Here is a 15,189-nt window from a genome sequence, read left to right as displayed (position 1 = left end):
GATCCGTTCTTACTCCATGTTATTGTACAACCATTTTATTAAATTTGTTTGTGTACATCTCTGTTTATTTGCAACAATAAAAAACTATTGAACAGAAAAGTGAAATGTTGAGAGGTTCCAATGACCCCACACTGCTGTCATTGCTGAGCGACACAGGTGGCAGTACAATGCAGTCAGAAGAAAAATCAGCCCAATGTTCAAGGAGTGCCTAGCAATCTTTAGAGCAGTGGTTCTCAACTCATGGGTCACGAGCCCTTCTGCAGTGGGTCGCGGCGCCATCACGGCAATCACAGGTCTCGGCGCAATCACGGGTCGCGGCGCAATCACGGCAGGCTTGTATTAATACAAAGCCTGTATTAATGAATAGAAAGCCTGCAGTGAGTGACTCAGCAGAAGACGGAGGACACAGCGGGGATCGTAGACAAGGTAAGATCCGTGGCTGAGAATGGCTGGTTTAATTCCTTAACCCTATATTACTGGAAAATCTTCACACAAGCAGGCACCAAATCCTCCCCGTTCTATAGCAAAATATATATACACCAGTGAATCAAAAAGTAATCTATTTATGAATTGGAGGAACTAATTAAGATCTATTCAAGTTAAATAAAATAAAAAAAGGTTTGCCAACATGTACTGTAAACATAAGGACATTTTAAAACCTCATTACATTATATGTTAGCTTTCAAAAAATTTTATGATTGAATTCAACAGCTTTATTTACACACAGTTTCATGTATAAATCTAAATGGTGCAGAGGATCAACAAGCCATTAATAATTTAAAGTATTTATTCTAGGTATTAGTTTACATGATTAAAGCTTTTAACCTCGTATTTCATTCTAAATTCATCTGGAGATGGAAAAGGAAACTATGCATATTAGAACTATTCACGGGCAAGTTCACACATTTCCTATGCTAAATAAAATATTAGAAGATTAAAGAAAACATTTTTTCATGCAACATTTGCCTTTGATCAAAAGGCATAGAAGATTTACTGACCCGTTCCAAACTGCTTTGTATTACCCCCAGTGCAGCCAAACACACTGTACCTACAATGGTCTTTTGTCACATTGGTATTATTACTGGTGTAATTAACCATACTGATATCAGAACAGTTGATCTTTGAAAGCATACCAAAAGTAGGGATAGAAGTGAAATGCTGGAATACCTAAATGCAGCTATTTTCTTACCTGCCATCATTTTCTGAGCCTCATATGGTTCCATGTAGCCATCATTCTCTGTTACGATCTCTGCTGTAGCCTGGCTCCCTGGGCCCTGTTTTGCATCAAAAGGGTCTGCATAGTCTTCAACAATGACTACCTATGGAAACATTATGAACAAAACAAGCAATGTAATACACTTATTTATAAACTAATTTAAATACACATGTTATTAGGAGGAAAATAAATCTGGCTTAGCCATTCTCCAAACTTAAAGTTCAAATCCTATTAATGGCTAACAGAGATGTTCTTCTTGCCAGAAAGAGGCATATAAGAATTTATTATTAGGTAAATGGTCCATTTCATAGTGCAGACATGCAGAATTGCACTAATCTACACGACTTCATAACTCAGAATTCAGTTTTCATTTCTACTCCATTTACATTATGCTGTGGCAAAGCTACGTTTACACTGTGTATAGCCGCCATGTAGAGGATGGCAGAGCACCAGCCCTCATCCAATCAGAGAACATCTAGTATGCATTGAGAAAAATACTAGGAGTCCGCCGAATGGCCGCAATATTTAGTGAGCGACTGGCAGTGTTTTAAACAGCACAGGCAAGTCGCTCATCATAGCCGGACCCGGAAGAAGCTGTAATAAACTATAGTAGCTGTGGCTACCACTATGCATTACAGGATCCCTGTGGCCTTGCCAGGGATTTAACATATATAACACATATCAGATTTAAGAATATTATAATTTAGCAGTATAAAAAGTTCAGTAAGAGATAAGTGAAACAGAGCAATAAAATGGATAGAAATTCACCATATTTCTTTACAATCTGTTCAGAAAAAGAATATTTTAAAAATCAGCAGCAGGACTCGCAGCTTTGGCTTCCAATACTTATCAGAACAGGTAGTTCTTACATCCTTACTCTTCCCTGGTAAAAGAGTTGCTTGCCAATGGACAGCATGAAGTCCATAAACTCCATATACTTGATTTATCAAGTTTGTGAGGATGTATAAGAGCTGACAGCTAAAAGTGAACCATAGGCATATACATATATAAGACAAGACAAAAAAAAAAGGCATTAATGCAGCTCTGTAATCACTAATACAACCATAAATGTGTTCTTTTAGATTTAAGCAGTGCAAGTAATTAAAGAAGGAGACAATTAGTTGTGCTGCAGTGCAAAAAACATTCTGATCGGATGAGAAAGCAGAGTAAGAGAGTTGACCTCAGTATGCTTCTGTTACTTCACTGTCCAGTCACAAGCTGGGGGTGGAGGGAAGACTTGTTGGGCTCCGTTCACATGTATGCGATGTGAGAACGTGTGTGCTTGCTGCACATGATCCAGCATTGCATGTTGCAATGTTAATGGTGCTGCGCTGCCATTGTTTCTTAATGACACCCCAACAGACCTAGACATTGCATGCGTTTATATGCAGCTATATATCACTTGGGTACCTGAAAAGCAAGTGCATTTTCCCATATAGAGTAGAAATGAGGATGGATGCAATAGTAACTAGAAAACCATAGTAGCTCAGTAGTGTCGTGACAGGCTGTCTAGCTTATCAACCTACTGTTGCCTCACGCAGCAATATTCGGCTCCTCATCCCCTCTTGGAATGGAAGCTAAATGAAAAAACACAAACTGCTACAGAATGAATTGTAATATAATGAACACAAATGTATTCCTCGGCAATCTAACTGGTTTCTATTGCCTTTTCTTATTTAGTCAAATGTCTTTATGCCATAGTGAGCAGTGATAGCACAGTCCTAATTATCACTGAAGCATTGTGTAGCAGAATGAAGGGCCGGTGACACCAGCTACTGTCACTCTTCAATGAGTTCACAGCAGCAGAAAAATAGTATTTAATAGATTCACCATTTAGCAATCACAAACCTGGCATTAAACTTTAAATGTCAAGCTTTTCCAGCAAAATCATCTTTCAAGGACTTGCATTATAAATGACAAATTTACCAGAAGAATGAAATCTGAGAGAAAGGCATGGCCTGACAATAAAAGATCCTCCAATGGGACTAAAATGTGATCCTAAATTATCATTGTAAACATAAAATATTAACCGTACCAAAAACCAAGAAAATAGCGAAGGATTGTAGAGTATTTCACCTGCTTATTTCCTAGAACAGTAAAACATTTTATAGAATAATTTTTAAATAAATGTATAGTTCAAAATCAATCAGGTTCAGCAAACCGCATGGTTATTTATCGATATGTTCTTAAAGTGCCTATCTATTCAAAACGAAAACATTTTTTTTATTTATTTTTTTTGCTAGAGTGGCAAAGGTTGTTTTTCCTTCTCAGCCACCATATTATTCTGCTAAGGTATGCAGTGTTAGAGCTAGGGATGCACAGATACCAGTGCCGATAATTGGCATTTTCACAAGAACTAACAGGGTTGCAGCTGGGACCTGACTCTGGCGCTCCACCACTGTCCTGAAATCATTAGATAAAAACTGGTCACAAAGTTAAAGTATCAGTAATTAGTACCCGTGAGGACAAGTATTGATACTTGTACTTAATCTGGAAAAATTAATATTGGTGAATATATATTTAAGTAACAAATCATACATTAAAACAGGGATGCACAAATCCCAGAACCCCCGTAGCCAATGCTCCTTAAAAATGACAGCTGCCTCCAAAAACTTTTGAGTTTTTCTCTGGTGTAGTCTTGGAGCTGCAAAAGTATCAGTACTTGTACGATACTTGGTATCTGTGCATTCCTAGTTAGAGCCATTGTATGTATAAATGGACCACAGAGGATGTAGTTTATACCAAAAGCAATTGTATAATGTGCAAATTAGACTTTCTGTATAGTCATCTTATAATGCTCATGGCTTCTGGACCTTATACGTGTAGACCTACGACAAAGTTTATATTTACTAGGGCTGCAACAACTAATCGACATAATCGATTATAATCGATTATTGACAAAGTTGTCAACGTTTTCAATAATCGATTAATCGGCTTCTGATAGGTTGGCCCTGTTCAAGGCTCCACACACGCTGCGCGCTGCACCTCCTCCCCACCTCACGCTCGCCGCTGCCTGACCCGCCCGCATCCACGCTCTTTACGCCGCACCTCCTCCCCGCCTCACACTCACCGCCCGCCCTACACACACACATTATATATATATATATATATATACACACACACACACATATATATATATCATAAATAGGGTTACCCTGCAAAAAAATTAACTATCCTGGGAAAGGAGGGGTTGTACTGTAAAAGAAACTAACTCCGGAGAAGAGCGCCAATCACCGGAAGTAGGAAAAAAGGTTGTTCTGGAGCTTTCACTTCACTGTCAGACAGCTACAAAGAACACTCATTTGTAAAAGGTAAAAAACAAAAAGAACTGTCATTTCTCCAGCAGACATGTCAGCATTCAAAGACTTAAATTGGTGCCACCAAAATGACATTTTAATAAAAGGTCTAGGATTCTGAAGAAGTATATTAAACCTCTAAATGCTAAAAATCAACAAGACTTCCTAAACGTCAGCAGGCTGACATGTTTGCCCTGGGGATAAGAGGAAAATAAAACCTCCTGATTTCATTGTGGCACCGTTATCTCCTTTAAGAAGACTCAATTTTCATATCCCAGAACAAAAAAGATGGATTAGCCTCACATTAACGATTTGTGAAATCCCCTATGTAATTTATTATTCTTAACCCATGTGAGCCCACGGTAAAATCTTTGCAGAAGGTTCCAGGATGTGCTCATGCAAATTCAATTTTTTGTTTTTGCTTGTGGATAAGTTATTGGATGATGAATAAATATAACCTGGCCAGGTCACAGGGGATCTGTAACAGCCACAAAAACAAAAGGATTTTGTGAGATCATCTTCTGCTTATGCACTTGGCAGTATATAGGCACCATATAATTTTCTTTAAAGGGTAAGGAAACATTCCCACATTCTTCTATGGGGCTGGTAGACGGATCAGCTCCTATCAGTCTTCCAGCTCAATAAAAGTGGATATCAGGTCAAGAAGCTGACAAAGATGTAAACCATGCCGTTTGACCCCGAGCAAGATCAAAGCAAGTATAGCAATTCAGGGAGGCTGGACCTACCTAGGGTGGTGGGGGTGAGAAGGTTTCCTTACCCTTTAATTCTGGACAAGGGGATATATTCATATTTCTGCACTCTAAATAATCTCCACTGTACGCATCAACAGTGTGTCTTTCATAACTATAGATATGAGTTCACACAATGATTCCATTAAGCAAAACATTTCTCGAACCAGCAGTCAATGCAGCAGAGACTATGCAGGAATCTATAGATTGCCACATAGGTCTTGGGCATAATACATTATTGCCAGTGGCTGCCATTGCTGATGGGACCCATATGTCTGCTCCTTCACAGAACTATTTTGGTCCACAGGCCATCTGGTAGAGAAGAACCTTTCTTCTCTTATGGCTATTTTATGGCTTTAGATTTATACCTGCAGTAGTTATGAGGGCCTTCTGCATGCAATTTCTTTTTTTATTTGTTTGGCATTAGCATGTACTTTTCTTTCAGATTTACATGGCTCACAAATACACAACCTTAGTAAAATCAGGAATAGGCAACATTGGAACTTCAGCTTTTTTGGAACTACAAATCCCATCATGCCTCTGGGAGTCATGCTTGTGGCTGTCATGGTCTTTCAATGCCTTATGGGATTTGTAGTTTCACCACAACCAGAAGGCCAAGGTTGCTTACCCCTGACCTAAAGTAACCCTGTCACCACAGAACCACTTGCAAAGAAAAAAAAGCCATCCCTGTAAAGAAGAGCATCTATACTTAACTTTCCAGTGTGCCCAGTCTTGGGATGCTGCTGCTACACTGTTCTCTGGCCATTGCAGATATTAAACCCTTTGGAGTGGGTACAATACGTGCTTCCCCTGCAGCTTGTTCACCCTGTAGTGATATTTTTTTGTTTTTTTTACAGGGCTGCTCTTTTACTCACAACTGAGAAACATGATGATGATCATTGAGCGCTATTTCCTAAATTATCATGGCAGCTCATGGCCACCAGCATACAATCCGATGGGGGTGATAGTTTTTCAGGTTGATACTGTGGCCCCTTATTCTCCTGTCTAGCGGCCTTCTTACCCTCTGTTGTTCATTTGCTACTCTTACCTGCTGCCACATGTGAATGTAAACTTTCATGTAACATTTATACCATCAACCATCATTGGATTATCTTGTAGCTAGCTAAATGTTCACTGGCAGGTTGAACAGCAACAGCATATATTTAAACTCTATTCCTATGCTTGTAGAACCGGGTGCGCTCATCTGGCTGATACACTGATCACATGATCTCTGGCTACCAATCATTACTGCAGAGTATTTATTGGTTTCCATTAGTGGTTAGATGAAAAAGGACTGCCTCCATGTACATAGACAATTACAAACTAATTAGACACAAGGTTTTTAATACATAAATACGCATTGATAAGAATTTTTAGATTAAGTTGATCAATTTCTTAGGTCTCCCTAAAAAAAAAAAAAAATGCTATATTCATATTTTTGCCATTGCATGATGTAAAAAGTACCTTTAAATGATTTTCTAAGGGACATACACTGAACAGGTTAATGCATAGTGTTATAAGAGATTGTACATACTAGCTAAGGTTTATGTAATAAAGCTTTAGCTGCTCTGCAGTTCAAGAACGATTCTAGATTGCATGCATCTCTGGGGGCTGATTTCATTCACGTGGAATCTTTTGTTGTGCTAATTCTGCCACTTATTTTTCTGTCCTTATAAGAGAACAAAACCATCTTCTGACTTCTGTTCAGGGCATTTGGGACCTCTTCTAGAAGTCAAAGTCTTTCACGTATCCAATTATTTTGCCCTGCAATGCTTAAGATGTATAAAAATATATTAATTTTCCCCAGGCTATCTGTGACTAGCATTCAGAAGGGCAGGCTAAAAGCACAAACCTAGAAAAAACCCCAGTAGTTAGAGAAACACACATGGTTGAATAAAATTGTATGTCATCTAAGTAAAAGTCACAAAGTCGGCATGTGAATGGACTTTACCCACCAGGGAAGAAGAGGTGTCCAGGTATGAAAAATTACTAAAGAACTAGGCTTAATAGTGCAGATAACAAATGGTCATAGCTTCAAAGCAGGGCAACTCAATCCCAGCTTGAGCAAATTCACCATCGAGCAAATTCATAGAGCTTACTCCATGTAATATAACGTCTCAATCCTTCCAAAATTCCATTTCAAGCTTTGTCCTTGAAACCCAGAGGCCAAAGTGTGCACTTTACATTTAGTCATTGGTGTAAAGTGGAACACTACTAATCTTTGCGCTCATTTTGGTTTGAATAAACTGTTTGCAAGAAGTTCCATAAAGGATTCATAAAGACTGCAAGCATTAAAAAAAAACTGCAGCACAAAAAGGAATCTTGCTTTGTCTCATCGGCAACTTTGCATCCGTGTTTCGCAAGGCATTTGATTCTTCCTTCCTACTTCTTGTGATTGGAGGAAGCTGCTCTCAAGCCCTCGTAAGGGCTAGTAGGCACATAGCTACACCATCTAGTGCAGTGGTTCTCAACCTGTGTAACCTCGGGACCCACATGTTTCCTTGGTCATTAAGGCGTGACCCAAAAATGATTTCATTTCTGATTAAATAGATACTATAGAAAAGGCACACTCACTGAAGCAAGCCTGCGTCACCACCAGCATATATGAAATCAACCTGTTCGGCTGTCATCAATTGCCGAGCAAATCTGAGGGCTGAAAAATAGAGAGTACTATGCAGTGAAACCCTTACTCTAGTGTTGGGATTGCTATTGAAGACAGGATGCTCCTTAGACTTTACACCTTAGACTGCTAACGGTGCCCAACAACTCCCTTAGTAAACAATTTTAAACATATAAGAAAATGTAACACTGGAAGAGTTATTTTGCAGCAGGTTATAAAAATTGAAAAAAAAAAAAAATCAGCCTTTGCATACAAACACACTAGCTGGTCAGTGTTTTGTACACTCACTAAAACTATGATGATAGTTCACTTAATGTGAAAACCTGTTAGTATAGTTCACTACATTATTGCTCTTTTTGCACTACCTCAAGGAGTAAGACAGTATATGTATACGTTAATACATGGAAATGGCAGCTGCCACTAAAATCCAAAGTGGAAAAAATCACGTTACACTTCCAGGAGTGCCAGTGTCCCCCTGCTGCGCTCAGTGATTCCTCCAGCCAACCCCTATGCCCCTACAAGACACAAGTAATGGTGAAGGGGTTTAGCTGTCCACACTCAGCAATTCCTCTTCATCACAACAGTGATTGACGGCACAGACAAGCGGGAGAGTTAAGTATTTACTATCTTCTTTACAGGTAAGATCTTTATTTCCATCCCCAAGCAGTTAATTTAAAATCACTGCCTGTTTAAAGGTGTACTTACTCTATAGGAGTTGTGGAACACAAAGGGCAAAAATTTAGTAAATTATACCAACCAGTATGGAAGTTAACCAATTTATATCCACTGCAATACCTCAACCCTGATGTGCCCCATTATATACACAAGTTCTGCCTGTAAGCTTTTGTGAACTGGAGCCCCAATAATATACGTGCTGCTTAATGCAGAAAATAGATTAAACCAACGCACACACGCTGGAATAAGATGTTCTCTATGCGCTTTAAATAAATACACACACCAGTGAAAAAAACAGAGGTAAAATGTAAAAACCATAAAGCAGAAACACAAAGCATTTTGCTTTGAAATGCTCAGCAGATCATTCTAAAATGCAGCCTCCATGGCGCTTGGTGATCAATAAAAAGGAATCGGTCAACTGTCACGTCTCTGTGAATGCAAGTAGCTTTCTACCACTGTGTTTATTTTAAATAAGTCATTTAAAGATATAGTCTTTGAAAGCAAGAAGGGCTATTTTTAGTATACTGGTCGGTAGCCATGTCTAATGCGCATTTTCAGAAATCCTATGTATTTGAAACATTTAAGTGGGAATTTAACAAGGCCAGCACAGGCCTTTTCCATGTTAGACAAATTGTATGGTGTTATTTTTTTGCATGATTTGCAATGTTTGTGAGGAGACATGGTTTATTTTTCGTGTGTGTCAAAGCAGTCCTCACATGGGCTATTCAAAGTTATGAGCCTAACAATTTATGTATCAACACAACCCTTACACTACATATAACAATAAGATAGCTGTGAGCCCCATAACCTAGAAGTCCTTTTCTCTTTAGGAGAGATGTACTTGTTTAAAACACGCATATTCTGAAAATCCAGTATGTAGCCCTATTGTGGTGTCAGGTTCTTTAAGAGGAAAGATATTGCAGCTGCAGGTGGAGCCAGAGAGCACAGATTGTGGAGATTGTAGTACAGAGCAGATATATGGATACATTTCTACTGAAGAGGACAGAACTGCGTTTCCCAGGAGGCTGTGGGGAAGGAAACAGGAGGTTTATGGGTTGCCTCTGCGGAGCAGCCTCAGTCTGAGACAGCCTTCTGAAGAGGACAGACCTGTGTTACCCTGTGTGGGTTAAGACTGTGTGCAATAGAGCTGTGTGGTCACCGCTGACATACAGGGACACACAGGCTCTGTGCAGCGGTGTACTGAGAGACTGACCTGAGTTGCTGAATCAGGAGGACCCGCTGAGTGTCTGAAGTGAGGACCGGTGATGTCGAGGCCTAGCCGAACCAGCCACCGGGGTGATCCAGCCAGCCCAGTTGAGAGGGAGTAGCCAGATGGAGACGACCGAGATGACTGCCAGTCTCCTGAATGAGTGAAAACTTCTTACAAGGGACCCAGATGACTTCACCTTCCTCCCAGAGTCGACTAGAGAGAGAGGGGACACCCAGCTTCCACCAGCAGACTTCATCTCTTCCCATTTGATCTGAGGAGTGGTGAGAGGCCTTTGGCAGCAGTGACACCCTGTTTATTGTTCACATCTGCTATACAGCAAGGGCCCCAACGTTGGCTAGCCTATGACAATACTACTGGCCAGTAGTTTAGCGGGGGATACTTTTAAGTAAATATATTAATGTTGATTGCATTAAATCTAAGTGTATTATCTGAGACATTCTGACATTGCAGGCTTTCCTGCATGCAATAGATTGCTGCTGCTTGTCAGATTGCCTTATCCTGTTATTGGTTGTATTACATGTGATTGGGGGAGCCGTTAAGTGTTTGTTCTATTCCATAGTCATTAAATCTGTTATAAAACTTCACAAGGTGTGCTGGTGTGCTGTAGGTTCATTGCTTGTGGTGTGTCACAGAGGTGAAACGGAAGACCCGATCATCCAGCGGCTCCTTCGGGGGTGAGCGCTACAAGTATATTATCCATAATTCCTCCATCTGCATACTTATACCCTGTACAATCAAAATGTTCTATTCTTTTTGCATACACATGATGAATTGACAGCTTTATTAAAATGTACAGAGCTTCTTTCAGTGGCTCAGTGATTGAAAATAACTTATTCACGGATCAAATCATGTACCCTAGTTCAAAAGATTTTAAGACTAATTTAAAGCAAACCTGTAGAGTTTTTTTTTAATAGGTTTAAGCTGGCTTCTATCCCAGACATCTTTTCTGTATGAATATTTACCATTTTAGTAGCCTGAAATCTCAGTCAGAATGAAATGGCAGGAAAACGTGAGATTTACTTTTTGTGAGCATGTGAAATATAGAAGTTCTGAGATTTTGCATTTTTTTAAATTATGGAAATATTAGGAAGAGTTATTGCAATGGCTTACCTTTCCTAAAGCCAAACTTCTCATTTCAGTTTTGGATACAGTGTGGAAATGTTAAAACATGTCTTTGTTCCCAGTTTGTGAGTCCACAGGGGAGAATCAGCCTCTCTGCTCTGCTGATGTTTAAAGTGATGAGAAATCTAAAACCTTACAATTTTTTACCAGAACAGAAATAGAGGTGATATGTTCCAACGGGGACATCTGTTTCTTGTGATGGCTGACTAGGATGGGACTCTTTTCACTTGGGATTTAGGGCTTCCATAGTGGAAGGGTTCTGCTAAATGATGAATAGCTATTCTCTTTTCCTTTGTTTATTCCAGAGATACACATTGGCCAAAATACAGTCACAATGCATCAGATTTCTACACATCAGATCTATTCGTTTGTCATCAGAGATCTGCCCATCTATCACAGTATTTATGATCTGGGTCTACGTAGATTGGTAAATTCCAAGACCCAGCAATACTGTTATATTTCATGGTTGAATAAACTGCTCTGGGTAATATTATTCCATAGCATTATTTTTTACTTTGTTTTTCAGGTTCTAAACCTTCTTTATTATATTGGACAGCACAACTAAAATACAACACAAATTCAATTACTGTACAGCACTCAACATTTTGTCACTCTGCCATTTATGAGAATGTATAATGAATGTGGGAACAATCAGTGGCATACCAAGTCAATCAAATCAAAGGTGTTGCCAAGTAGTATTTGGGAGATTAGCAACAAATCACATTAGTGGGTTGCTTAAAATATAACTTCATTTTTGTGAAGAGGCAAAGATGTCACTGAAAACTCTTCATTAGTGTCAAGTAAATAGAATAGAGCAAAAGCTACAGCCAAATCCACTTTTCACAGTTATGGGGAAGAAAAAAAAATTGTGTGTATATTTGGAGTCAGAATTTATTTTCCATCTACCCGTTTCAGAAAGCAGTATGATTATTTTTCTGAGCATGCAATTTATCTACTTGTAGTGCCGCGGGCTGTTGGATTCGAGAAACCCTCAATATAGGAATATTTCTGCTTTCTAGACTTAGTTTAATGTTCCTGTCACTTCTCTGCCGATCTTGAATCATACAAGCAGCTGAAAATGAAATATGATTTTATTTCACACCAAGAATAAAATAAAAAGCCTTTGTTCATTAACCCTATGTGTACAATCCACCTCTTCATGTATTAAACATCCTATATACATTTAATCTCGTGCTGGGTTACCTAGAGCAAAAATGGTTATTATGGATTTTAAAATGTTTTCAAAATTTAAATACATGTTCAATTAGTTATACATTTTCCACACACAAGCCATGGACATCACTTGAAAACGTGAATGCCATTAGGAAATTTCTGCATAAATAAACTAGGGTTATCTCTGTCCATCTAACACAAGAAATGCCAGCACTAGTACCACTACAGCTGCCTGCTAAATCACTGCGGCCAAAGAGTAGCTTTAAACCCAACAAAGCTACAGAATATTGGCATCTCTATGCAGGTTTTGATTGAATCAAGCACTGGCATGCAACATGTCAAATAATAATCTGGATTGGATCAGGTAAGAACTATTTTTGAAAAACATATAATTCGCAGTGAAAAGGTTAAAGAGGTAACTTTAAAGACAGAGCTTCAGTGATCCCTACTGGGAATCGAGGACCACTGGTATGGTGGGTCATAGAGGCATCATTGAGGCCAGCATCCAGCCAGTGGCATTTCACAGCGGACACAGAGCTAATCTATCACTAGCCATGTTGCAAGAAGCTGGCAGGATGCATGGGGTACTATACCTCTGGTGGAATCGTGAGACAGATTAAGCCCATAATGAAAATGACTATATATTTACTAATCTAGTGGTAAGAACCCAGAAGGACCACAGATTGGAGATGTAATCCACATTCTATAGAAACTTCTAGGCACTCCAATTCAAGGGATTCTGGATAAATACAACGACTGGTGAGCCATTTGCGAACTATGACAACCTAATGACACATCTGTGCCAAGTGTAAAGAGTATGAAATGCTTAAGATCTCTGATGGTTATTTGTGGTCTGTGTCCCATTGGCAAGATCTTCCTTTGCTTCCTGTCCTGGAGATAAAAAATTGGATGGGAAAGGAAATCTCTCTAAAGTGAAGGAAATCCTCTTAGATAGTTGTCCCCAGAACAAGTGTCTTCATTTAAGATTTTCCCTCCATAATAAATGTGACAGGGGTTCTTCTAACCCTTTCCCATTCTATCCAAAATGGAAAACATAGCTTTGGATACACTTTAAGAGCTTGTTCACACCATTTGCGTTCAGACTGCACTGGCCGTTATTTCCAGCACGGCTCGAATGGAAGACAAGGCAATTTGAACTTTCACCAATCGGTGGTGACCGTACACAGCACTGCGCTCCAGTGGTGTGCACTTAAAAAGAGTATGACATGCAGTACGTTTAAGCACCGCAGTGAGACCTCGTACAACTCCATCACACTACATTAAGCCCACAGAACTTAACAAAATGCCACTTGTGACATTTCAATAAAGTTCTAACAAAAAATAAAATGAAACTGTAGGATGCGACTCGTACGAGCGCATTGGCACTGTGCGGGCACACGAACCAGAAGCCCTTATTCTGCTAGAACATTTACTGTTCAGGGGTGTGGAAATTTTGGAAAAAACTACTTGTCCAAGGACTAAAGTGGGTGTTGAATCTATTTGTCCTTCATGACAATCTACTTGTCCTGATACAAAAAAAATAATTTTAACCAAAACCGTATTTAGCAGTGCTAAGAAGCGCTTCTCATTGGTCAGTGCCGTCAGGTGACCGCGTTGACCAACGAGTGCTTGCAAATTGCGAGCGAAATTCAGAATACATAGAACAGGTACAGATAGTACATCCGTACTGGTGGAGGGGGAAGGACCGTTCGCCGAAAGATAAGTATAGTGGGAGGGAGATTTGTGCGGGTAATTCCGTTTTCCCAAATTACTTGGGAAAGTGAATTTACCCTTTAGGATGGGTGCAGACCTGCGGATTCCCGGGACGTGCGATCGTGTGTGGTAGCATCCGCATGTATGGGGTTACATCTGGGTGCCAATCGCTGAAAAAAAAGGTACACGTACTTATTTTCACGACATGCACCGCGCAGTGTTTTCAACCGTGATCGTGTGGGATCGCCCGGGCGTTATTGCTTCTGTTCCAGATATCAATTGTCAGAAAAGTTCAGTCAGTTGCAAACCATCCTGATCGCTCAGGAGTGAATTTTATTAAACGCAAATGCTTGCTGCAAAAAATATGAGAATCTCCCTTAGCTTTTAAGTGGAAGTCAGCAGCATTAAAAGCTCTGATAATAAATACTGCTCTCCACTAGAACCAAAAAATCCAAATGGCTAACCACTGTTCTGGGAGGTTTAAGGGCCAAGATGCCAATTTAGGTAACCAGCATAAAGTAAACTATGAAAGTGTATAATCTGGTAATGTCTGCTTTACACTAGCCATCATAAACAGCCTTGTGTTGGGAGCTTTGTCTTAAGCAAGTTCAAACATTTATGGTTTATATACTTCACTAGGCAATGAAAAAAGCAATACAGGGTGCAGAAAAATCGCAAACTTGCCTTCATCTTTCATCACTCTAGACTAGATACAAAAATGAAAAAGGCAGGCCACTGGTTTATAATAAGTACTGCTCTTTGCACATTGCATTTTTTCTTCAAGTCTTTACTATCCCATTAGCTGCAATCACTTTTTTAAATTAGGTTTTCAGCATCAGCTTGATTCACTAAAGATTGCCAGTTGAAGCCTTCTATGCAAATACCGATTTTGAATAGAATTGCTTCTTAATGTATGCCTCACTCATCTGTGTTACATAAATACATGAATCCAAGTAGTATTTGTAAAAATCGGGCCACAACTCTGTGCCTCTGGTATACTTCTTGAGGTATTCAAAACCTACTGTGCCTAGATGATCACACCCAGCTTCTGCTGGACAATTTAAAGCACTGTGGCTTGGTCATGATCCAGTTGCATACCTGGCCTCAAACGGAAGAGTTTACAGTAGATCTATTGGCAAAACGTGTTTTTTCCTATGTACCATTGGTGACATTTACTTTCTGACATGTGACACACCAGAAAGTTAGAGATGAAGTGAGGGAAATGAGAGCAGTCAGTGGAACAAGTGTCACCTTTGGAAGATTTTGTTTCTGTTCCTATTTGGGTGACAATTAGAAATGTTGGCTTTTACTCACTTACAACCCAGAGACAGAGAATTAATTTACCTAGTAGTGAGAGACCAAAATTTAAAGAGGGGCTGTACAGGGGTTCCCCA

The 15,189-nt window shown here is 39.5% G+C and overlaps 1 protein-coding gene across 1 annotated transcript in view; it reads right to left on the bottom strand.

The window, feature by feature from the left end:
* Positions 1–1,167: 1,167 nt before the first annotated feature.
* LOC108800968 (SH2 domain-containing adapter protein B-like) overlaps positions 1,168–15,189 on the bottom strand; it is a gene marked incomplete at its 3' end in the record, with an annotated part of 72,459 nt that continues 58,437 nt past the window's right edge. Inside the window, exon 2 of the mRNA XM_018572948.1 lies at positions 1,168–1,319. Coding sequence (XP_018428450.1) covers positions 1,168–1,319 — 152 coding nt within the window. The remainder of the gene's footprint in view (positions 1,320–15,189) is intronic.

This window comes from Nanorana parkeri, unplaced genomic scaffold, assembly GCF_000935625.1.
Source record: "Nanorana parkeri isolate BGI_ZX_2015 unplaced genomic scaffold, ASM93562v1 scaffold2183, whole genome shotgun sequence".
In the NCBI taxonomy this organism is placed as follows: Eukaryota; Metazoa; Chordata; class Amphibia; order Anura; family Dicroglossidae; genus Nanorana; species Nanorana parkeri.
This window is presented reverse-complemented; position numbering and strand designations above follow the sequence as displayed.